This window comes from Marmota flaviventris, chromosome 10, assembly GCF_047511675.1.
Source record: "Marmota flaviventris isolate mMarFla1 chromosome 10, mMarFla1.hap1, whole genome shotgun sequence".
In the NCBI taxonomy this organism is placed as follows: Eukaryota; Metazoa; Chordata; class Mammalia; order Rodentia; family Sciuridae; genus Marmota; species Marmota flaviventris.
In genome coordinates this window covers 118640671-118665967 of record NC_092507.1, presented here as the reverse complement: position 1 = coordinate 118665967, position 25297 = coordinate 118640671, and the positions used below count along the sequence as shown (strand labels likewise).

Sequence of the window (25297 nt, the reverse complement as noted above, 5' to 3'; positions counted from 1 at the left end):
GATTCAAATTACAGCAAATTATTTAGATCTATATAATACTCTTCATTTTTAAAATGCTTTCACTTACATCATCTTAGATAGTTTGGTCTTCAGAATAAACTGTGAGCCAACGGACATTATTATTTAATTTTCCAGTTTGCAAAGGACAAAGTTCTGGCTTAGCTGAATAGGTGATTTTGCCTAGGTACACCCTAGGAAAATCAAGGGCAATCAGGCATCTGGTATCCTAACTTTATCTCCTAATGCGTGACTCATGAAGGAAAGTTTCTGGGGGCATAGTCAATATTCAATAATTCGATTCATGTATTTTGAATGAATGAATGACATCTAGGACCAGGGTCTTTTTGTGTGTGTGTGTATGTGTGTGAACTGGGGCTTGAACCCCAGAGGCGCTTTACTATTGAGCTTTATCCATATCCCCACCCCTTTTCGGTTTCCGTGAATTCCTTGGGGGCCTCACTTAATTGCAGAGGCTGGCTTTGAACTTGCAATTCTCATGCCTCAGCCTCCACACGCCTGGTTCTTTCCACTTTTCTGGAAGGACAGAATGACCAAGCTAGGAAAATGCGACAGGCGTAGTGGCGCACTCCTGTAATTCCAGCAGGTCGGGAAGCTGAGGCAGGAGAATTAGAAGCTCAAAGCGAGCCTCAACAATTTAGGAGACCCTGTTTCAAAATAAAAAGGGATGGGTATGTAGCTTAGTGGTTAAGTACCATTAGGTTCAATCCCTGGTATACCCCTTCCCCCTCAAAAAAAGTATTTCGCTCCCTCATTTTACAGGTGAGCAAAATAAAGGGTGAAATTAATGTAATCATGGCTATAATCGCCAGTAGTTTGACGAGAATCACATTGTCTCATAAATTAGCAAGGAAGTGTCCAAAAGTTTGGAAGTTTCACTTCCGTTCTCTCTCTCTCTTTTTTTTTTTTTTTTTTTTAGTGAGGGGAAGACAAGAAATCTGGGGATCTGAAGTTGCCCTGACTGGCCTCCAATTTATAATCCTCCTGCCTCGACCTTTGGGTAGCTGGAATTACAGGTATTTTCCACCGTTTCTGCCTTGTGTCCTTTTGACCTACAAAATACACAGATCTTTTGGGTTACTGCTCCTACTCCTCCTTTCCTATTCAACCCTAAGCAGTTACCACTCATAGAAGAAGAATATTCAACACTAATTAGGCACTTTAACACTAATTCAATACTTAGGCACTTTCATAATTTTTTTTAAATGGTGGGTTTTTTTTTTTTTTAATTTATAAACCACAAAAATCCATCAGTTTTCCATAAAGAGTTCAATGATTTTTGTAAATTTTCAGAACTATTGCACCTCCTCTCCAGGTGTGGTCTTTAATCAGAGTTTCTAGAGTTTTCTACAATTACCTTCAGCGGTCTCAGAAATGTGAGACAATAATGGCAATCAGATACTGAAATCCAGGCAGTATAGGATTTTTCCAAAAACCTGAACCCACAACATTCTGCTCCTATAAAACACCCCTGAGAACCAGATCTAAAGAATCGATGGACTCTCATAGAATAATCTACCTACACTTTCTCCCTGCCCCGCCTCCAGAGCCCAGGGTACTGGGAATTGAACCTAGCGGCTTTTTACCACTAAGTTGGCATCCCAGCCCTTTTTCATTTATTTATTATTTTTTATATATATATCAAGACAAAGTCTTGCCCGAGACTGGCCTTGAACTTGAAATCCTTCTGCCTCAGCCTCCCAAGTAGCTGGAATTACATACAGCTGGACCTTCCTACCCTTCTTTCTCTGGTTTGGGGACTTTCGCCTCAATCACCCACAGCCGGCCAGTGGGCGGGACCTCATGCTGAGGAAAACTCGGTGGTGGGAGGGGTTCCCGTCGGAGGTCTTCCGGAAAGGGGAGGGACCTGCATTCCGGAACCTTTCGGACAGAGGCGGAGTCTCCTACCGAGGGCCTTTCGGAAAAAGGCGGAGCCTATCTCTCATCAGGACCAGTCTGACTGCACCTGCATCCTTAGCTCAGAGCATCCCTGGAGCATCTTAAGAGGAGGGCGCAGCTGGCAACCAGGGATCGGACCGTCGCAGGGGACGTCCGCCAGATACCTTCCCCCTCCCCTGACCTACAGCTCCACAGCGGCGACCTCGGTACTGACCAGGGGTTCCCAGAGTTGTCTGACCATTACGAGAGCATTTATAGCAACAGCCTCTGATTACGACATGGCTGAGATCACCAATATCCGACCTAGCTTTGGTAAGTAGAGTCGGGAAAACTAAGCTGGAGGTGGTCAGAACCGTGGCAAAGCCAAAGGGCCCGGCAGTGGGCTGGGAGTGAAGCCCAGACAGAGCTTTCAAAGTGCCAACCCTGCTAGGATCGGGCCTCTGGTGGCGGGTAGCGGGGAGTGGACGGCGCCTGAACTTGAGCTGTGGGCTGCAGGGGCTGGCGAGGCCAGAGCGACACCGAGGGCGGGGAAGTCCAGGGTGCTAAAACCTTGTGTGGTGCACTGTCAGCACTGCTGGAGGTGAGAAACGGCGACGGTGCGGAGGACGTGAACCCTCCTTCTGGGGGAGGAGAGGTGGGGTAGGCCGAGCCCTCCCCCTTGGGGCACGCAGGGCGGTGCCCCTACCTCCCCCTCCCACTTCTAAGGACTGCGGGGGAGGGAAGTGGCAAGGGGGATGGGGCATCAAGATGGCAGCTTGGAGACTGTGGGCTGTATGGCTGGCAGCCAGGGGAGGCGGCGGCCTCTGGGGAAGAGGGGTGCGGGGGTGGGAGCAAAAAGGAAGCCACTCCTTAAACCGGTCAGCTGGATGCTGGTTCTGGGAGGAAACGTGAACCCTGCAAGCTCCATTCTGCATCGTAATGGTGGGGTCCAACTGATGCTACCAAATGGCGCTAGGCGCTGCTGGGCTGGGGGATGACGTGATGTCTATTTCTGGGCCTCCTGGCAGCGCCTAGGCTCTCCTTTCGGGGCCTTTGTTCCCTGTTTCCCCGGGCTAGCTTTTCAAAAAGGGGACTCACCCGCGCTGGTGCTGGCGGGGGTGCGTTCCAGGCCGGAGGGGGAGGGGCGAGAGAGGCCCAGCCCTGGGGAGGCCGCTTTGTGTACCAGAGAAAGCATTACGTCATCTCGGAGCGGCTGGTCCCGGACCCAGCCCTGTGAGCTTCAAGATCAGTTTTACACTCCTGGGGCAAAAAAGTGAGTGGAAAATAGAGAAAATGTGAGAGAAAGACAAGGTTAAGAAGCAAGTTTTTTCCTCTTTGGGAATTCCTCCAAAACGTACTAGGAGAGCAAACTTCTTATGCTGTGCTTCCTGGTCAAATAAATAAATTAAATTGCCCTGCTCCTTCCTCTCTTCTACTACAGTTTAGATTGGGGGAAGCGAATTAGAGTTGCTGCCAGACTAAGAACCTTGCTGTCCCTTAGGGATTCTATCCCTCAGACAGAAGGTTTGAGGCATCAGATTTCAGTATTTAGGGTAGGCACATGAGCCAGATAGAAAATGGCTTTTCTCACTCCCCAGTAAGAACTATATGGAAATAAGCAGACTCTTAATGTGCTCCAGCCCCTGGAAATAAGGAAGAACAATCAGACTAGGGGAAATAGCCAAAGAACAGATCTTCACACCCATTAACTGCTTGTTCCCATCTATTCCACATGGCTGAATCTTGATGGTATTTCTTTCTTCCCCTTCACCTCCTGCATCTCTATCCTGAGTCCTAAGTTTCTAAAACTGAAGTCCCTTTTTGTGATCACATGAGCAACCCATGATTTCTTCCTGCTCTTTTTCTCCTTATGTCCTCTTTCCAAAAGATACCTTTCTCTAAGTGCAGTTCCAGAGTCCTTGAAAAGTAGATGATGCAGAATACAATACAGTTATTTCCTTTATAGGGAATAATAGTAGAAAAGGGGAAAATACATTTCAGCCATTTGCATACAACATTCTATTTCGTCCTAAAAAGTACCTTCTGTTGTAGGTATAATTACATAACAGATAAGCATACAAGCTCAAGGAACTTGGCTAAAGTCAAAGGAACTAGTGAGGGTAGTGCTAGAATTGAATCAATGTCTGATGCCCAAATTCATTCTCATTTTACTATATTATGGCCAACTAGACAGTGAAGGGCTATGTTTAGGAAAAGAAGGTGTAAATAAGCTGGTGTGAGCTGGTTGTGTGGCATTAGCCTGTAATCCCAGCAACCTAGGAAGCTGAAGCAGGCAGATCCAAATTTGAGGACAATCTCATCAATTTAGTGGGGTCCTAAGCAACTTAGCAGAACTCTGTCCTAAAATTTAAAAAATAAATAATAAGAGCTGAGAATGTATTTTAGTGACAAAGCAGCTTTGAGTTCAATCCCCAGTAAACCACCCCCCATTGCCAAAAAAATCAGGCCTTCTCAAAGATGAAGTAGCTAGAGTAGTTGGATTTGGCCCAGATGTGTCTTGCAATTCTCTAGACACTTACAGAGTCTCCTCCATAGAGAACTGCTGCTTCTGACTTCTGGCTTCTTCACAACTCATTGAGTACTTCATTTAAAACACTCAGAGCATTAGGTGAACACACCAAGCCAACAGTAAATTATCCATGACCTTGGAGGACAAAAGGAGCAAGCAACACAGGTCATTGCAATGTACAGCCACTTTAAATCACTCACTTCAGTCATTAATTCCAACTTCCTTTCCCACCAGGCTTTTGAGTAAAGCAAGACAGAAGGCTTTGAGTTTCAACATATCAGATTTTTCTCCTTCACTGCCTTGGGTGTTGAGGACAGAGGCAGGAGTTAACAAATTCTGAAATAGAGAAAGTAGGGCAAAGGTAGGAAACAGGATGAGGGAGAGCACCTGGGTAATCTGTAGATGGGTTCACCTGTTTCTCTTCTTTCCTTCTCTGTCCTAAATTATGAGACTCTTTCATCTCTCTTTGCCATCTTGTCTCCATTTTCTTGAAAAAGTGGATGTATTTAAGCAGCAGTTAGTTCCTTCACAATCCCAGAGTAAATCTATGCTAGTGCCAAAAGAATTGCACAGATGTTTTCCAATCTGGGCCTTTAGTCTTCCCTTTCAAATCATTCTCAAAAATATACCTTTCTTTGTAGTTGTCAGCTTTTCTCTTTTTACAGGCAATTAGTGTTGAATTTCACTAAGCAGTAGAAAGCAATTTGTAGGAAAGCCCCTGATTGAGGAGTGAAAAGCCACTCCAGATTGTGGCTGATCTGATTGACAATGAGAATCTAATCAGTTGTTCAAATATTTACTAATCTCCCATTAGATGTATAAGACACTCTGAGGGATTCAGAGACAAACAAAGTGTTATTCCTGCTTGCCCTCAAGGAGCTTACCACTAAGGATGCCTCTAGTTTTTGAAAAACCCCTAAAACCTGCATATTTCATTTCATATTTGAGACAGAACTGTGTCCATGGACATAGACATAGTTACATTAATTTATTTTGGTAATGATGGTTTTGGGGGTTGGAGGTGTAGCTCAGTGGTAGAGCATTTGCTTAATATGTGTAAGACACCTCAAAGAAAAATAATAATTGTTTTACTCCTCAGATATATTATTTTAAAATGTAACCCCTTCTTTTCTTATTGGTTCCCAACTTTTGTAGAGCCATGGAATGTTGAGGTAGAATTTCTGAGCCATCTATTCCAATTCCTGTTAAAGAAATTCCTTTTCAAACATGCCCGAATTATCATTATCCAACTTCTTTGTTTGAAATTTTTCTATTGGAGAATAGCTCTCATCAAGCCATCCAGGTTACTGTGAGGCAGTTCTTTGTTTTTGTCTTGATTTGGTTTTTGGTACTTAGGATTGGGCACAGGGATACTTTACCACCAAGTTACATCTCCATCCCTTTTTTAATTTTGAGACAGGGTCTCCCTAAGTTGTTGAGGCTAGCCTTGAGCTTGTTATCCTCCTGCCCCTGGCTCCCAAGTCACTGAGATTACAGACATGCGTCACCACACCTGGTTGTGAGGCAGTTCTAATAATAATTTGACTCTTTTCATTGAGTCAAAAATCTGTCTTTGGGGCTGGGGCTGCAGCTCAGAGGCAGAGTGCTTGCCTAGCATGTGTGAGGCACTGGGTTTGATCCTTAACACCACATAAAAATGAAACAAAATAAAGGCATGCTGTCCATCTACTACTACAAAAAAAAATTTTTTTTGAATGTGTCTTCCTATAACCTGTGCACATTGGTACTGGCCCTGTACTTGAATGGATCAAATCCAGCATCCTTCCATCAAAATATCTAACGTAATTTTAATTAAAGATGATTATTATTCTTAGATACCCCAGCTCTAGTTGCTTCAATTTTTCATTTGATATAGTTTCTAATTTTTTACTATAGTGATTATTCATGATGTAGAGAATGGACTATGGTATCAGGCAGACTAGAATTTAAATCTAGTACCATTTTTTAGTATGTAGCCTTAGACAGATTTCTGAATTCCCAGATTTCTTAATTAAAAAGGAGAGATATTAATGATCCTATTCAATGAGTTCTTTGATTCAGACATATCCCTGGCAGGGACATGATAAATGCGTGCACACACACACACACACACACACACCAAAAAAAAAAAAAAAAAAAACCAGCAGTTTTATTATTATCATTGCTATACAGAATGTTCTATATGTGCTGTGACCAGTGCAGATGAAATTATATCTACCCCTTGTGAGATCTGGATTTCATGCTTATGGTACAAGTTGATTTAACCTAAATTTAATCCAAGCCTCTGCTCACCGAAACTACTAAGTCATTTTTGTCCAACTTTATCAAGTGAGGTTATTGCCAATAGGTAGGTTTTTAAGTCCAAGTAGAAATTTATATTTATCCCTGATATGTAATCATACTGACCTCATCCTCGTTTTCTAATCTGTGGAGGTTAGTTTAAATTAACTAACTCAGTTGTTCATTGAGCAATTAGTATATACCACATGGTTCTAGAACCTGAGCAGTGAACAAAACAGGCAATGTCACTGTTATTAAACTTATCTGGTGAGGGAAGCCAGACAAACATAAGTCAGGGTAATAAACACTATGACGAAAATTAAGGAGGGTAATAGGTATATTTTCTCACTTGAGGCAGACAGGAAATGCTTCTCTGATAAGGTAGGGTTTGAGCAGAGCCCTGCAGTAAGTGAAGCAATAAGCCATGCAGACGCCTGGGAGAAGGATGTTCCAGGAAAAATATGGAATATGCTGAAATCACATTTATTTCCTTAGCTCTCCCTGTCTCCTGAGTCTTTCCTTAAAAAGTAAGGTGAGGGCTGGGGCTGTAGCTCAGTGGTAGAGCCTAGCATGCATGAGGCCCTGGGTCCAATCCTCAGCACCACATTAAATTAATAAATAAACAAACAAACAAAATAAAGGTACTATGTCTGTCTACAACTAAAAATATTTTTTAAAAAGTAAGGTGAAAGCTACTAGCCCTTTCTAGAGCTATAAAAGCCAAAACCCCGGGCTGAGGTTGTAGCTCAGTGGTAGAGTGCTTGCCTCGCACATCTGAGGTCCTGGGTTCAATCTTCAGCACCACATAAAAATAAATAAAAATAAAGATATCGTGTTCATCTACAACTTTAAAAAATAAATAAATAAATAAATAAAAGCCAAAACCCAATTTCCTTCAGTGAACTTGAGATAAGGGGAGGAGCCCAAACCTGATTATCTAAAGCAGGGTCCAGTAGTTGTGGAAAGAGACAAAATGAGGAAAAGTGAAGATTAAAAAGATCTGTTTCTCATTAGTTATTTGTTCATCAAATACATACATACCCACTGTATTTTAAGCACTGGGGATACAGCAATGAACAGAGCAGACAGAAAGTCCTACCCTCTTGAGGCTCACATTCTAGAGAAGATAAAACAATAAATAGTAAAATTATGGGTGGTGTATATATTTATTTTTCTTACAGATGTGTGTATTTTTCTTGCATGCATGTACAAATATGTGAGAGATAATGACGAGGCATATGAAAACATTAAACAGGACGGGAAGTGCGGGTGTTGAAGGTGGAGAAGGTTGCACTTTTTAAATAGGGTAATCAACACTGGGGGTGCCTCTCAGTGGTAGAGTGCTTGCCCAGCATGCAAGAGGCCCTGGGATACATCACTAGCACCATGATAAATAAATCAGTAGGGTAGTCAGGAAAAGTCTTGCTAAGAAGGAGACATTAAGATGTGACATTTTCCATAGTCCCTATTTCTTCCTATTTAAAATACTTTAAATATCTTGGAGCTGAAATTTTGAAATATATTTTGAAAGTATGCAGATCCAGAGTTCTTTTAACTATCCATAGTCTTATATTGCCCTTGGTCACCCCACCAAGACCATCTAAATTTAATTCCACAACTTCCCCCACAACCTGGCAGTCTACACCGGATCACTGTTTTCAAACCCTATACTGGGTGCTATGGAATGTCCTCCTAAAACCAAAGTTGCAGCTTATGCCCTTGTATAAGAGTTGAGGTGAACAGGTCCCCAGGGAGAAAGGTGACCTTAGAATATAGACAGAGCAGCTTTATGGGAAGCATAGATCAATATGATCAAACCAAGTCTGTAACTACTGAGAGAAGATCAAGAAAAGAACAGAGAGACAGGTGGGGCACTTCAAAGACAGCTAAACTTCTCATCCGGGTTTGGCAGAAAGGAAAAGGCATGAATTGGATGGAGAGGGTGGGTGAAGGCATCTCTAAGAGAAGGGAAAAGCTCCAAAGACCAAATGAGTATCTTCTCCTTCAAAGGATAGGTTGCAGGTTAGCTTGGCTCCAGCAGAGGCACTGAGCGGGAGGCTCTGGACAGGGGTTGAAATCCACCTGCCTTGACACATCTCTGGTCTCTGCCTTCAGATGTGTCACCAGTGGTGGCTGGCCTCATCGGGGCCTCTGTACTGGTGGTGTGTGTTTCAGTGACTGTCTTTGTCTGGACATGCTGCCATCAGCAGGCAGAGAAGAAGCACAAGACCCCACCGTACAAGTTTATTCACATGCTCAAAGGCATCAGCATATACCCAGAGACCCTCAGCAACAAGAAGAAAATCATCAAAGTGCGGAGAGACAAAGATGGCCCTGGGAGGGAAGGTGGCCGCGGGAACCTGTTGGTGGATGCAGCAGAGGCTGGCTTGCTGAGCCGAGACAAGGATCCCAGGGGGCCCACCTCTGGATCTTGTATAGACCAATTGCCCATCAAAATGGACTATGGGGAAGAACTGAGGAGCCCCATTACAAGCCTGACCCCTGGGGAGAGCAAAACCACCTCTCCATCATCTCCAGAGGAGGATGTCATGCTAGGATCCCTCACCTTCTCAGTGGACTATAACTTCCCGAAAAAAGCCCTGGTGGTGACAATCCAGGAGGCCCATGGGCTGCCAGTGATGGATGACCAGACCCAGGGCTCTGACCCCTACATCAAAATGACCATCCTTCCTGACAAGCGGCATCGGGTGAAGACCAGAGTGCTGCGGAAGACCCTGGACCCCGTGTTTGATGAGACCTTCACCTTCTACGGAATTCCTTACAGCCAGTTGCAGGACCTGGTGCTACATTTCCTCGTCCTCAGCTTTGATCGCTTCTCTCGGGATGACGTCATTGGGGAGGTGATGGTGCCATTGGCTGGGGTGGATCCCAGTACAGGCAAGGTACAACTGACCAGGGACATCATCAAGAGGAACATCCAGGTGAGGAGGAAGAGCATGTTGGGGAGGGAAGGTGGGTTGGGGGAAACAAGGGGATAGGGAAGGGGGATTGGGAAGGATAGCAAAAAGGGCTATAGAGAGGTTAATGCAAGTTCTTGGTTATCAAGGATAAGCAGTGGTCAAAATAAAACAGAGGTCCTGGCGGATTACTTCCTCCAAGGGCTGGGGATGTAGTTCAGTGGTAAAGCATTTGCCTAGCAAGCATGAAGCCCTGGGTTCAATTCCTGATACTCAAAAGTGAAGAGGAAAAAAAAAAGATTTAATTCTTCCAAGAAACAACTTTTAAAAGTAAAGCACAGTGGCACTCTACTTTCTAGCTTAGACAGTAGCAACGAGGTCAGGTGCAGTGGAAAAATGACTGTGATTTTAGCAATTGGGAGGTTGAGGCAGGAGGAGTGCAAATTCAAGGCCACCCTCAGCAACTTATAAAGACCCTGTCTCAAAAAATAAACAAGACTGAGGATATAGCTTAGTGGTAAAGCACCCATGGATACAATTGCTAGTATCCAAAAATAAATAAAATTGTAAAAATATTTCTTTAAAATTTTTAAAAAATATTTCATATAAGGAGCATATGGAAATGCCTCTCATAGGGCATGAGTTAAGTAAACTTAGCCATCAGTGTTTTTTCTGTCTCTCTGTCCTCTCTCTTTTTATTATTTTACTTTGATTTTGTTTTTTAATGGTACTGGGAATCTAACCCAGGGCCTTGAGCATGCCGGGCAAACACTCTGTCACTGAGCTACACCCGCAGTCCCACCCTTTAGGTTTTGAAATTGAAGTTCAAGAGGAAGTACACTTTTAAAAAGATTTTCATGGTTTTTCTCTGCTAGATTAAAGCCCTCATTTTGTCCTTACTCATAACATACATATTGTCAGTTCCTGATTGTATCCATGGGAAGTCCCCACGGCCAGTTTAAAATCACAGGCTGGTTGCCCTTGCCAACCAGAATGCTTCTGGGCTGTTTCATTTTGCAACTTGTCAGAATGTGATCAGAGAACATAAACTCACTATGGGCCAAAACCAAATGGAAAGCAATCCCTTGTGAAAAAGCAAATGAAATGTCTGCTAAAACATCCAGAACCAAGCTGTTTTGAGCTAGGGATGTGGCTTACTGGTAAAGTGCTTGCCTAGCCTGGGTGAGGCCCTGGGTTCAATCCCTAGCACAACAGAAAGAAAAGAAGAAAAAGAAAACCTCAGCCATCCAATATGGTAGCCATTAGCTACATGTTTATTTAAGTTTTAACTTAAATTCCATTAAAATTTTAGTTTCTCAGGCTGGGAATATAGCTCAGTTGGTAGAGTGCTTGCCTTGCAAGCACAAGGCCCTGGGTTCGATCCCCAACACTCACACGCAAAAAAATTCAGTTTCTCTATCACACTTGCCATATTTCAATTGCTCGATAGGCACATGTGTGTAGTAACTACCATATTGGCCAGTCCAAATATAGAACATTGGACAGCACTGATCTAGAAAGAATTTTGGTATTGAGGATTGAACGTAGAGGAGCTTTGCTGTGGAGCTACATCTCCAATCCTTTTTATTTTATTTTATTTTTATTTTTTTTTTGAGACAGGGTCTCCCTAAGTTGTTTACTTATGATCCTCCTGCCTCAGCCTCCTGAGTTACTGGGATTACAGGCATGTGCTCATCTCTGGAAAGAATTTTGGATTAATTTGGCTATTGCTCCTCTCTGTTTGCATGGAAAATAAAATGTTAACTAGGTTTAATGTCTATTTCTGGGGCCATGCTTGAATACTGAGTATCTAAATACTTCATATAAAGTCTTTGAATATAATTTTAACTTTACATGTAGAAAAAGAATAGATTCGGGGGAAAAGGAAAGTTGGTTTAAAAAACAAAGAAGTTTCTTTTCTGCGTGTGTGAATGATTCTGGGGGTTGAACCCACAGCTTCATGTTTTATTTATAAGAATAGTTTTATTTATAAGAATAGTTTTATTTATAAGAATAATATTGATTATAAGATTATAGCTTAGCCTTAGCAGCTCGGGAGGCTGAGGCAGGAGGATTGTGAGTTCAAAGCCAACCTCAGCAACGGTGAGATGCTAAGCAACTCAGTGAGACCCTGTCTCTAAGTAAAACAATAAATGTGGCTTAATGGTCGAATGCCCCTGAGTCCAATCCCCGGTACCTAAAAAAAAAAGATTATAGTTTAGGTTCCCTGATTACTTGTTTAAACTGTTTTTCAAAATCATCTCCTGTAGCAAAATCTTCATAATCAAAATGACTGTCCTTTCTTTTGTTCTTTGGAAAAGTAGACAACTTCTATTTATCCTTTTGATTGTTTTTTCCCCTAAAATCACTTCTCAGGAACTTCTTCCTCTGATTGCCTCCTTCACTTTGGGCCATTTTACTTGGGCAGAATGCCCATCCCCACTCAGCTGCCCCTTTGTGATGCCCAAGTCTGCAGCCACCACCTGAATGCCCTTCCATTCTGCAGTGAAGGCCAGACCTTAATGTAGTTCTCTCTCCCTCCTTTTCTCTTTCCACCCAATTCCCATTCCAAGCAGCACTGTCAATGGCTCTTTCCTGTGAAAAGAGCCATTGAGGGCTGGGAGAGAGGCTGTTTCCCAGCCCCTGGGCCTAGTGAGGCAAAGAGGGTCTTGTGGGGGTGGGGCAGGCAAGCAGAAAGACAAGGGGGAGAAAGGATTTTAACCATGCCTGACAGTTTCTGCTCTCAGAGGGTGGGCTCCTTCCTCATTGGTAAGACAGAGGACCAGGAGCAGGGACCAGAGGAATGCATTCAGATGAAAGAAAGACTAGGTGAGGGTAAGTCTGTTTCCCTATAATTAGCGGAGCGGCCTCTTTCAGAGTGATATTCTGGCCACAGAGTCTGCCCAAGCAAACCCATGCACCCTCAATAAACCTTTCTTGGGGCCTGAAGTCCTGAGAGCCACCTCCGCCCTAAATCACAACCATGAAGAAACAAAAGAAACAAAACCTTAAAATTCCACCACATCCCCCTTTTCCCTCCCCTTAATACACATATGTGACAACTCTCTTTATGTTCCAGGAAAACTGACTGTTCCTTTTACTTTCTCTCTTTTCAATCTCAATAGCTAGACTGGATGGCCTCTAAGGTCCTTTGTAAGTCTTGAGATTTTAAGAGCCCTCTTATTCCCATGACCATTGTCCCAGGTCATCAACATGACCTGAAGAAATTCAGAGCACTCTAACAACTCTCTATTATCTACTTTGTCAATCATTTCTTTCCCACTGTGCCCTCCTTATCCCTGGCCTGCACCACCTCCCTTCTCTTTATGGGGGGGTTTATTATGGGATAAAATGCAAGAAAACAAAGTTGTCACTTAAAAAAAAAATAGTTTCAGGCTATGGATGTAGCTCAACGGTACAGTGCTTGTATAGCATGCATGAGGCTCTAAGTGGAGTACCAGGTATTAAAAAAAATAAATAAATAAAATTTTAAAAATTAGTTCCAGAAGCTAGCTCAAATATATTGGGCATTATAGCTAATACTGTTACCTCCTTACATCAAGAATTAATTCCCTTTTAGACAGCAAAGTAGAGGGAGGTGTCTCATTATGTTGCCCAAGCTAGTTTCAAACTCCTGCTCAAGTAATTCTCCCTCCTCAGAATCTCAGAGGAGTAGCTGGGACTACACACCATGTGGCTGAGTTCCGGTTAATTTCTGAAGCTTCTTATATCTTTCTGTATATTTATGAGGGAGAAAATTGTGCTCCTAAAGTGATCCCATTGGCTTTCATCATCCAGCCTAGAAGGAGACTAAGGCCCGGAAAGAATATTTATTCGCTCAGAGTCAGGCAGTGAAATGGACAGTCAGAAATGATGACCAGTCCTGAGCTTCTTCAAATGGACACTGACCAGGCATGGTGGCGCACACCTGTAATCCCCGCCGCTCTGGAGGCCGAGACAGGAGGCATGGCGAAGCTCAAAGCCAGCCTCGGCAACAGCAAGGCACTAAGCAGATCAGGGAGACCCTGTCTCTAAATAAAATACAAAACAGGGCTGGGGATGCGGCTCAGTGGTCGAGTGCTACTGAGTTCAATCCCTGGTACCTAAATAAATTAATAAATCTGAGGGTTAGCTTGGGGGTAGAGTGCCCCTGTGTTCAATCTCCAATACAGGGAAAAAAAAAAAAAGTTGTAATAATGAGGAGGACAAGAAATTAATATTTTGCTTGGGGTAGGGGGTTGTCTATAAAAATGTTATTCTTACCATTCTCTACCCAGGTATCTTTGGAGGAAGAGAATTCGGTCCCACGCTGTGGGGGGATGCCCTACACAGACCAGGAGAAGACTTCCCTGCATGTGTATAGTTCAGAGCAGGTCTAGCTGATGTTCACCAGAAAAGGCAGACTCACTCTTGGCTATAGTCAGAAGGGTCTGGGGTAGACATTTGGAACTGCACCCCTAGGAATCACAAGGATTCATGACCAGGGAATACCAGCATGGGTCAGATGAAATAGTCCTGTCCATAAGCATTGGTAGGGACACATGGGAGTGCGGCTGTGGGGCTGCACAGGCCCAGACGTCTTGTCTGGAGCTTCTCCTAGGAGATATGTTGCTCAGGATCCCAGCCCTGGCTTAGCCCTCATGAAAGGAATTAATAAAGTGGAAACAAACTTGGCTGTTGCCAAGAGCCCCTGGCAGTTTAGCAATTGCCATTGTCTGTCCTCTCTGTCCAGTGCCCTGGATTTGAGACTGTTTTGTTCCCAGCCCAAATCAGTCCCTTCCCTTGCCAGTCTCTTCCCAGCGGCAGCCTGGCATGAAGCCATCCTCTTCCATTCACAGTCTTGGACTGCCAAGTGCATGAGCTGTGCGGAGGAGTCGGGCTGGTCAGTGGCTTTCCCAGGTTCGTGGTTACACTGTTGAAAGGATCCTCCTGCAAGGAGAGAAAGATAGATGAAACAGGGAGTGGAGCAGCAGAGCTGCTGAAAGGGGTGTCAAAAAGGGACTAGGGGTGACAGAGGCCTGAGGAAAAGAGATGGGTTGTCAGAAGAAGGCAGAGAAGGGGATGAAACACTTTCTCCATCTCTATTCTTCTGACTCCATCCTCAGAGGATGCAAGGATCTCGCAGTGTTTGGCTCTAGGATGTCTCATTGTAACCTAGAATTGAACCAGCACCCCCTTTATGCTCTGACTGAATGCCTCCAACTTTCTTCCAAATTCTTGGACTTCCCTGGCCCCTGGGGATTGGATCTGAGTGTGCCAGGTGGCAGAAGCAGTTTCTCTGGGCATGGCCACTTGACTGCAGTGGGACAGGTGCCTACTACACAGCAAAGAGGCAAGAACACACACCCAGAGGGTATGTTCCTGCTCCCTGACCCATACCCCTGGTGCAGTGTGAGTCTTCAGTGGACGAGCGTTCCTGGACACTGACTGCATCCCCACCCCTGCTGGTCTAGGAGATTCTTCTGTCCATTTCCGAGCCCTCTGATTCTCCTCAGAGTCTGGAGTGGGCTTGCAGGTGGAAAAGACACCAAGAGAGTCGTGCAGCATCTATAGGCAAGGCTCTTTCTAGAAGATGTGCAGTTGTTTTTCAGTGGCCTTTCTAAACCTCCTTCTCCACTGATTCAGGCTTCCTTATCTTTCTTTGCTTTGTCAAAACCAAATATTAACATCTACAAACCACACATAGCTCCCAGGTATCAAACTTGGTTAATAATAGATATAATAGTAATGGTCACAATTTACTGAAGTCTTACTAGGTGCTAGGTGGCATGTAAAGTCACCCATTTTACTTTATTCCTTTAAGAAACTAAGGCTTAGAGAAATTAAACAGCTTGCCCAAGGTTGTTTAGCTGGTGGAATTTGGATTTAGAATCGGTCTGATTTCAAAGTCGTCACTATTATCCACTTACGTTTACCCTGAAAAAAGAGTAAAACTCTCTCTATAAAATTTCAGCTAGACAGCCAGGTGTAATTGCACATGCCTGTCATCCCAATGGCTCAGGAGTCTGAGGCAGGAGGATCATGAGTCCAAAGCCAGCCTCAGCAATTGAGCAAGGCCTTAAGCAACTCAGTGAGACCCTATCTCTAAATAAAATATCAAAAAGGGCTGGAAATGGAAATGCAGGTCAGTGGTTAAGTGCCCCTGCGTTCAATTCCTGACCCCCCCAAAAAAATGTATCCAGACACAATGGCACACTCCGATAATTTCAGCAACTTGGGAGGTTGAGGCAGGAGAGTCACAAGTTCTAGGTCAGTCTCAGCAAATTAGTGAGACACTATCTCAAAGTTTAAATAAATAAATAAAAGGACTGGGGATGTAGCTCAGTGGTAAAGCATCCCTGGGTTCAGCATCCAGTACCACACACACACACACACACACACACACACACAACAATAATAACAATAAAATAGAGGCTGAGAGGGGTTGAGTAATGTACCCATTGTCACCTAGGAGGAAGGAGTGAGCTGTAAAGTGAAGGCAAGCAATTCTGGAGAAAGCCCAGTGTGTAACTACAGCATTAGTTTGCTTCCCCAGTTATGAAAGAAAGGACCCATGAGCTAGTGGGATGGGATAGAGACACTTCCTATATTCCTCAGCTAACCCAAGCCAATGTTGGCCCCCTGGGAAGAGGGGGAGAAAAGGCTCTCATTCTCCTTCTGATGCAAATGGGGAAAGGAGGAAGGGAGAGGGGGAGGCCTATATGGCAAAGGGTTGGGACTGGAAGGGTGAAGTAATTCATTAAATCAGATGTATAAAATACTTATAAAAAGACCGGTACATGAGACTATTTATACCCCTACATTTGGGGTGGGAAAAGGGATCTTAGAGAAAATTACTCAACTATGTTTTTATTTTATTTTGTTTTGGTACTGGTGATAGATCCCAGGGGTGCTTAGTTAGCCATTGAGCTACATCCCCAACCCTTTTTATTTTTTCTTTTGAGACAGGTACTCACTAAGTTGCTGAGGCTGGGTTTGAACTTGCACTCCTCCCGCCTCATCCTTCCAACTCACTGGGAATAGCAGTGTGCACAACCACAACCATATCAACCCGAACTAGTTTTTTGAGTTTCTCAGTAGTGAGAAATAAGTTCAGTGGAGGAAGATCACATCATTTTGGAGAATTAATTAATTACTCCCCAGGTTCCTGATGTAATGAAGGGTCTAGTACTGTGGTCCAGCTTGTTTGAGGCAAACTGGACACAGCATCTGGATGCTGACCAATAAGTGAAATTTTAGAAGTGATTTTGATCTATCTGCTCTTCTCCCTTGGGAAGTTGCTATTTCTCTCTCTCTCTCTCTCTCTCTCTCTCTCTCTATTTTTTTATTTTTTGGTACTAGAAATTGAGCCCAGGAGCACTCTACCTCTGAGCTATATCCCAAGTCTTTTTTATTTTGAGGCAGGGTTTGGCCAACTTGCCCAGACAGGCCTTTAACTTCCAATCCTCCTGCCTCAGCCTCCAGGGTCGCTGTGATTATAGGTGTGTGGCGCCGAACGCAGCCAGTCTATTTTACTCAATCAAAGCAATCCTGGAGTAGGTGACAGTTCTTTGGGGTCTGAAAGAATACAAAGAATGCAGTTTGATAACAGGGAGATAATATTGTCCCACATTTAACTTCTGTCCTAAATTCCTCCTTTTTACTTTTTTTCTTGTCTCAGCCTCATTTCTGTTTCCTTGTCCATTACAGGTGCCTCTGACTTTGACCTTTCCCTACTTTACTTCATTCTCCAACTGTCTCTAAAGTCATGGTCATTTTAATAAAATAACAGCATTGCTACTTGTATTCTTACAGACCTCCTCTTGCCTGTGAGTGGCAAACTGCCATTTTGTCCCTACAGTTCATCGCCCACTCACCCTCCCAGGTTTCTGACAAACTCCCCAACTTCACACACCCTCACCTCTCACCATTCTCTGAACATTGCATACACTTTTAGGTCCCTGTTGCTGGGCTGTACACGATCTTTCTGCTCATCTGTTCATTGCCTCAGACTTATTTTTTTCCCTAGTTCTGGGAGTTGAATCCAGGGTATGAACTATACCCCTCAGCCCTTTGGAAAACTTTTTAAGCCAGTGTGTCACTAAATTGCTGAGGCTGGCCTCAAACTTGTGATCCTCCAGCCTCAGCCTCTTAAGTCGCTGGAATCACAGGTTTGTGCCACTGCACCAAGCTACCTCATATATTTTTTTTTTATTCTCTATCAACTCAGCCCAGATATCAGCTAGAAAAGTCAACTCTGCTTCTGCAAGCCGTGTCAGCCTCATTCTTCTTGAGTACCCAGAGCACTTAGAACAGACTTCTTATTATTCTGACAAGTACACGTATATTTGCATCTCTATGTCTTGCATGCTAAACTCGTGGGGAACAAGAACTGAGTCCTGTCAGCTTTGAATTCCTAGTATGTAGCATGTAGTAAATATCCAAATGTGGTTCAAATGTTAAAGGCCAGTTGGTCATGATGGTGCATGCCTTTAATCCAGTCACTCTGGAGGCTGATGCAAGAGGATTGCATGTTCAAGGCCAGCCTCAGGAATTTAGTGAGGCTCTAAGGAACTTAGCAAGACCCTGTCTCTCAAAATAAAGAATAAAGGGCTGGGGATGTGGCTCAAGTGGTAGCGCGATTACCTGGCATGTGTGCGGCCCGGGTTCGATCCTCAGCACCACATGCAAAACAAAGATGTTGTGTCTGCCGAGAACTAAGAAATAAATATTAAAATTTAAAAAAATAAATAAATAAAAAATAAAATAAAGAATAAAAAGGACTGGGGATGTAGATCAGTTGTAAAGCACCCTTGGGTTCAATCCCTAGCATAGATTGATAGATAAATAGAGACGGAGGAAGGAGGTCTGGGATGGAATATAAGTAAGAAAATGTTTGCCTAGCCTTCAGGAACTCCTGGGTTCAACCCCCAGTACTGCAAAAATAAAAGGTAAATAAATTTTAAAAAAGTTCTTCAAAGCATAGAGTTTTCCCCAGAATTCAGAATACAGCCTAGAATAAATGAAAAGACATAAGAACAAAGATGAAGAGGCAGATAAAAGGGCATCTTGGAAAAGGTACTGAAGTGCACGCACTGAGGCAGGTAGAACAGGTATGGATATTCACCTTGCAAAATGGAGGAATAAGCTTCAGAAAGTTCAAGGCCTTGCCCATGGCCTCGTGGTAAGTGGCAAAGACTCAAACCCACATCTCCTACCTCCTCACCAAGGTCTTCAAAACTTTTTGTTTTCTCTTTCTTCCTTCTGTGATGAGGACTGAACCTAGGCCTTGTGCACACTAAGCTTGCACCCTACCACTGAGATACACACCCAGCTCCAATTAAAAAAAAGTTTTGTTTTTCCTTTTCAGTGTGGGGATTGAACCCAGGACCTTGTGTATGCTAGGCAAGTGCTCTACCACTGAGGCCTTTTTTGTTTTTTATTTTGAGACAGGGTCTCACTAAGTTGCTGAGTCTAGCTTTGAACTTGCAATCCTCCTACCTCATCCTCCCGGGTTGCTGGGGTGACAGCACCACTGCACATGGCAAAACTTAATTTTATCCCTAGAATCAAATGAGAGAATACTAAGTGCTGGGCAGTGTTGTAATTTCCAAATTTGAACCCATTTGATCCTAATAATCCTATGAGGTAGGTATTATTATTATTAGAAAACTAAAGTACAGAGACGTTGAGTAACTTATCCAAGGTTGTTGATATGAAATAGCACTTGCCTCAACTTCCCTGATGTGAAAAAAATTTAAAAAGAAAGAAAGAGCAGTCTAACTCTGAAACCAGGCCACTCTGGCCTCGGAGTCCATGCTCCTAACTGTGAGGCTATGCTGCTCTTCCATGCCAAGGATCGTACTTAATTTCAGAAGAGATTCTGCTTCCTTTCCCCTGTGTTAAATAGGATCATAACTTCCTCTCAGAGAATGAACATCTTTCCTGTTCACCCCTGCTTCTCTTTCCACTCCTCTGCACAATTTCTGTGCCATGCCCTGCTCCCTCCTTCTGGATTCTCACTTGCTCTTTCTCTCTTACAGAAGTGCATTAGTAGAGGGGAGCTCCAGGTGTCTCTGTCATATCAGCCGGTGGCACAGAGAATGACAGTGGTGGTCCTCAAAGCCAGACACTTGCCGAAGATGGATATCACCGGTCTCTCAGGTAGCAGCTATTTACTTCAACCTACGTGTGACCGTCTGAACCACCCCACAGTCCTTGCCTGTGGCCCAGACATACCCCACATTTCAGGAGCCCTTGCCTCTGTCTTTATGTCCAATAGGTGGGGAAGTGCTTTGGGTGAACAAAGGAGGTATTTACATTTCACTAGGCATCCTAAAAGGTCTGCAGGCCAGGAGCTGAGCATTGCTCCAGAAGTCATAACTTCTCAAAAGGACTACAGTCATTGTTAGTCCCCATGCTCTCGAAAACTTCCTGATACAGGAAGAAAATACCCCTTAACTTCCCAATGATTGCATAAACACAATTTATATCTTTTTTACAATACCTTATGATTATTAGAGTGGACTTTAGGCTGTGGTATTCAGAATTCATTAAATTATCTGTGGTAAATTCATTAAATTATACTTATAAAAATCATGTAGGGGCTGGGGCTCAGTGGTACAGTACTTGCCTGGCATGTGTGAAGCACTGGGTTCGATTCTCAGCACCGCATAAAAATAAATAAAAATAAAGGTCTGTCAACAACTAAAAAAAAATCTTAAAAAAAAAAAAATCATGTAATTCACTGGGTATGGTGGTGCATAACTGTAATCCTAGTGGCTCGGGAGGCTGAGGCAGGAGAATTGCAAGTTTGAAGCCAGCCTCAACAATGTAGTGAGACCCTAAGCAACTTAGTGAGATCCTGTCTCAAAAGCAAAAACAACAGGGCTGGGGTTATGGCTCAGCGGTAGCGCACTTGCCTGGCATGCGTGAGGCAAGTCTCGGCACCACATATAAATAAATAAATAAAATAAAGGACAATCATCAAACATTAAAAAAAAAGAAAGAAAAAGGGCTAGGGATGTGGCTCAAGTGGTTAAGTGCCCCTGAGTTCAATCCCTGGTACCAAAAAAAAAATTATGCAATTTAAGGATAAACTTGTTGTAAGTCTTATATAATATTGATAATATTGTAAGTTCCTTACAACCATTGACCCATTGATTTAGGTCAACATACTTAATGACTTTTCCATTGGTAATAACTGGGAGTGGAGGAAAGTGTTTATTGTACAGTATCAGAAGAACAACTTTATAAATGCCTTCATGTGGTGTTATCTTTATACACTGAAGCAACAGCTTTGCAACAAAATTAAAAACAAAATATTTAACTTCAGGGAAAAAAAAAGGGCTGGGTTTGTAGCTCAGTGTTGGAGCACTTGCCTAGCACATGTGAGCCACATAAAAATAATTAAATAAAGGTATTGTGTCCATTTACAACTAAAAATATATTTTTAAAAAACTGCTTCTTTGTTAACTGGGCTTGGTGGCATATGCTTATAATCCCAGTGACTTTGGAAGATGAGATAGGAGAATTGTAAGTTCAAGGCCAGCCTCTGCAATTTAGCAAAATAAAACATAAATAAATAAAAATAAGGGGGGTGATGCAGAAAGATTGTAAATTAAGACCAACCTCTGTAAGTTGGTGAGGCCCTCAGCAACTTAAGAAGATCCTTCTCAAAATAAAGAATAAAAAGACTGGAGATGTAGTCAGTGGTAAAGTGCTCCTGGGTTCCATCCCCAGTACCAAAAATAAAAAATAAAAATAAATAAAAGTTTTGCTGGCGATGTAGCTCAGTGAAAGACCACTCCTAGGTAAAATCCCTAGTGTGACAAAAAAGAGAAAGAAAATGCTTGCTTCAGTCCTGATGAAGGAAGTTGATCTGTTCTGCTCCTGTTGGTTTTCTTGGCCCTCTATCAAGCGGACAGACTCACGTGTAGTGTGTGTACATTTAGGAAGCAGTCCCTGGAGACTTTGTTGGGGTGGTCACCAAAGCTCTGAGTAGCAGAGTCCCAACATGAAATGATCGTTATATAAGAGAGGACCGTGTCATAGGCTTGTCTCTCTTTTTCTTGTCTCCTTGGGGGCCCCAGATCCTTATGTCAAGGTGAACGTCTACTACGGCAGAAAGCGCATTGCCAAGAAGAAAACCCATGTAAAGAAGTGCACTTTGAACCCCATCTTCAATGAGTCTTTCATCTATGACATCCCAACCGACCTCCTGCCTGACATCAGCATCGAGTTCCTCGTCATCGACTTCGATCGCACCACCAAGAACGAGGTGGTGGGGAGGCTGATCCTGGGGGCACACAGTGTCACAAGCAGTGGTGCCGAGCACTGGAGAGAGGTTTGCGAGAGTCCCCGCAAGCCTGTAGCCAAGTGGCACAGTCTGAGCGAGTACTAATCCTGTTCTTCTCGCCTCTAACCCTGGGGCCAGGCTGGGGAGGGACGTGGTGGGGAGAGATGTCAGAGAAGCGGACTCAAAACCTCATTTTAGTTGTAGAAAAAAATTTCTTACAAAACAAACCAAGGAACATCCCACATCACCACAGCCGCAGATCAGTTCTTAGCAAAGACGATTTTTTTTCTCCTTTGCAAGGCACTAGAAATTCTTTTGTTTTTTTAAATGGGGCGGGGAAAGAGAGGGAAAGACCCCTACAAGTCTATATATAACACTGTAACCTTATACTTGCATGTCTAATACAAACTGAAGAAATTAGCCTAATTGCCAATATCAAGTTGCAGATTTTAATCCATGAAAATTGTGTTTTGTGCCGAATCGTATTTGCTGATTACCTGAAATTGGCCTCTTTTTACTGGGCTTCTCTGGAGAGTTAGTCCTTCTCCCCACCTTGGCAGAAAACAAATTTTTGCTCTTGTAAAGCCTCATGTTTTCACTATCTCCATCTTTTCTCCCTGTTACCTCTCACGTCTCTGCTCTTTGGCTGAGACCAAGGTCCAGAGGTCTATAGTAAGCCAAGAAACAAAGGTTGAGTGAAAAGGCAGGGTTTGCAAGGGAAGGAGTAATTGAGCAGGGGGGTATTTTTGCTGTTAATCTTCCTGCTCTGAAGGGGTAGTTGGTAGTCTATGACTCACTGGTAGCCCCAGCAAAGCACATAAAACTCATCAGACTTACCAGGAAGAAGTTGGATTTACAAAACTAGACAATTTCTTTAAAATGAGCTTTGGAGGCTTCAAATTCAGCTCTAGGAGAATACCAGTGAACTCATCCAGATGATTCCAAATGTTATTTGCAGGTATGAGGACAAGGAGGAGAGAAATGAGAGGACCTCCATCCCCTTTGGTAGTTATATCCGGTAGTGACAGCCATTCCTTAGCTGATGGGTTGGAAGTCCTCAGAGGTTGGAAGGATTACATCGGCCTTTGTTTTTCCAGGAAGGCTGACCATGGAGAATAAGAATCTTCTCAGTTGACTCAGATGTTACAATGAAGTAAGTTTTGCTTCATGAAAGGCCCTCAGAAATGATTATTTCTCCTTGAAATTTTCAATAATAGCTCTTAAAAAATAACAGTGTGGCTGAGTAGTAATGGTAACTTGGGGTGGGCATAGTGGTGCCAACTCTGGAGGCAGAGGCAGGAGGATTGCAAGTTAGAGACCAACCTGGGCAACTTAGCAAAACCCTGTCTCAAAATAAAAAATAAAAGGGCTAGGGATATGGCTCAGTTGGTAGAGTGCTTGCCTCACATGCATAAGGCCCTGGGTTCAATCCCCAGCACCACAAAAAAAAAAAAAAATTTATATATATATAAATGAATAAAAATAAAAAGGGGTAGGATGTAGCTCAGTGGTAGAGTCCCTGGGTTCCATTCTTAGGACCGCAAGATAAAAAGAAAAGTAACCTGAATGTTTTCAGAACCTCTTTTCCCTCAAAACAAAGTGCATCATTCTTGGAACTTCTGAGTCTCATGACATGGTAAAGGGATGAGGGAAACACTGGGCAGAACAGGTTGAGAGATTCAGTGTTGTGCTGGAATTCGAATTCAGGACTCCTCACTCCTAGTGTAGCCTTGTCTCCACAGTTGAGACTTTTCATATGGCAGAGGCCTCATTACCCACAGGTGAGCTTGTACAGGCAGTACAGATTTTTTTTCAGTCTGAAGAGGAACGCAATCAAATAAACAACAGCTTGATTAAGGGCCTGAAAGAGTAACCCAGATTGGATTGTCCACTTCAATCCACAAGATCCTTCCTTTCCAACTTGCTTCTGAGAAGGGAATACAAGAGTTGAGTCTGCATGGACAGGGTGGTATGGTAACATTGCCTTTGTTGTTCCCTTAGCTCTAGTGGATTTAAATCCCATCTGTATCCCCCACACACTCCAGTTCTTTTGTTTGGTTTTTCTTTGAACCCATATTTCTTGACAATGCAGAGCAGTTCTGTGCAGGCACAAAGCCCACTCTCTGTTTGTATTCCTGACATTCCCCCTCCGGTCCCCATAATCCAACTCACTATCTCATTCATCATCATTTGGGGTCACGCACTACTAGTCTCTGTCCTTTAATCTATAGAGTGTAAATACTGTATCATACGTAGAAGAAAATAATTTTTGTTTTCTAAAAATGCATTTCAAGATAGTTTAATGTAAATTTGGCAGGAGCACTCTGAAGCCCCATTAGGAAAACTTTTAAATGGTTCCTCTTCATCGCCTTAATGTCTAAAGATCAGAAATCGCTAAGCAACCCGCTTTTGTTTCCTTCCCAGAAACAATGCAAAGCAACAGGTGGAGGTAGTCTGGTCTTTGCCCTGCTCTGTGTGCCTCTGTAGCTCCTCCTGACGTCAGTCTGGGAAGACAACCTCACCCCACTCCTCTCTCCCCCACCTCCTTGTAGCTTTATACCTTTCATTCTTTGGGTCTACGGAGCAGTGGATGGTGAGGTGCCAGGGGAGGAACCAGTGGTAGGCTAGGAGCTGCCTCCGTGTCTTTGCCAGAAAAAGGCGAAGAGGTGGACAGTACAGGGTTCCCCCCTCCTACCTCAGGCCTGATCCATCGTGCCCTGCATTTTGCTGTCCCAAAGTTTCTTAGCTAACTTTGGTTTTCAAATTTGTTCTTTCCAGAGCTAACTGGGAAGGGTGGAGTCAGTTGAAAGACAAGAGAGTCACATCCTACCTTTTGCACAAAGCACTCGTGGTCAGGAATAGGTTAGGGAATGGTCACTTCTGATTTTCCAAGAGCCAGTCCTTCTGTCTGTATATCTTGATTCCCTTGAGACAAGAGTTTTTCATAATAACAGAAATCCCTGTATGAGTTATTCCTTATTTCAGTTCTCAGAGGAGCACAGCCAAGATGTACATGTTGATGGACTGTGCTCTAGGTATGAGAACAGAGCTGGTTTGTGGGACAGGGGTGGCTTGCTCAGGAGAGGGAAAATGCAAGTCCCTTTTGGAAGGCTTTTACTATGGCCATGACAGTGACATTGCCCTCACCATGATCCCTCTCCAAAGTGGTCGTCTTTCTTTACCTTGTGTCTTCTCTTGTAAAAATGAAACAAAAATAAAATGTGTCAAATTAAAAAAACAAAAAAAAAACAAAAAAACAAATGAAAAGCTAACATGAATTGTGTGAAATTGCATAATGCTGTAACGCTAACCTACAATATGTAATGCTATCTTGTATGTTGAATTTGTTAATGCACCACACCAGTGCAAAATAAAGACTGATTCACATTAAATAGG

The 25297-nt window shown here is 43.3% G+C and overlaps 1 protein-coding gene across 1 annotated transcript; it reads left to right on the top strand.

Annotated features, from left to right (window-relative positions):
- Nucleotides 1–979: 979 nt before the first annotated feature.
- On the top strand, nt 980–25297 carry Syt11 (synaptotagmin 11). Its single transcript, XM_027920916.2, has 5 exons — nt 980–1034; nt 1997–2229; nt 8822–9648; nt 19647–19770; nt 21696–25297. The coding sequence occupies exons 2-5, from the start codon at nt 2196–2198 to the stop codon at nt 22004–22006; spliced, it is 1296 nt and encodes a 431-aa protein (XP_027776717.1). The 5' UTR covers nt 980–1034; nt 1997–2195; the 3' UTR covers nt 22007–25297.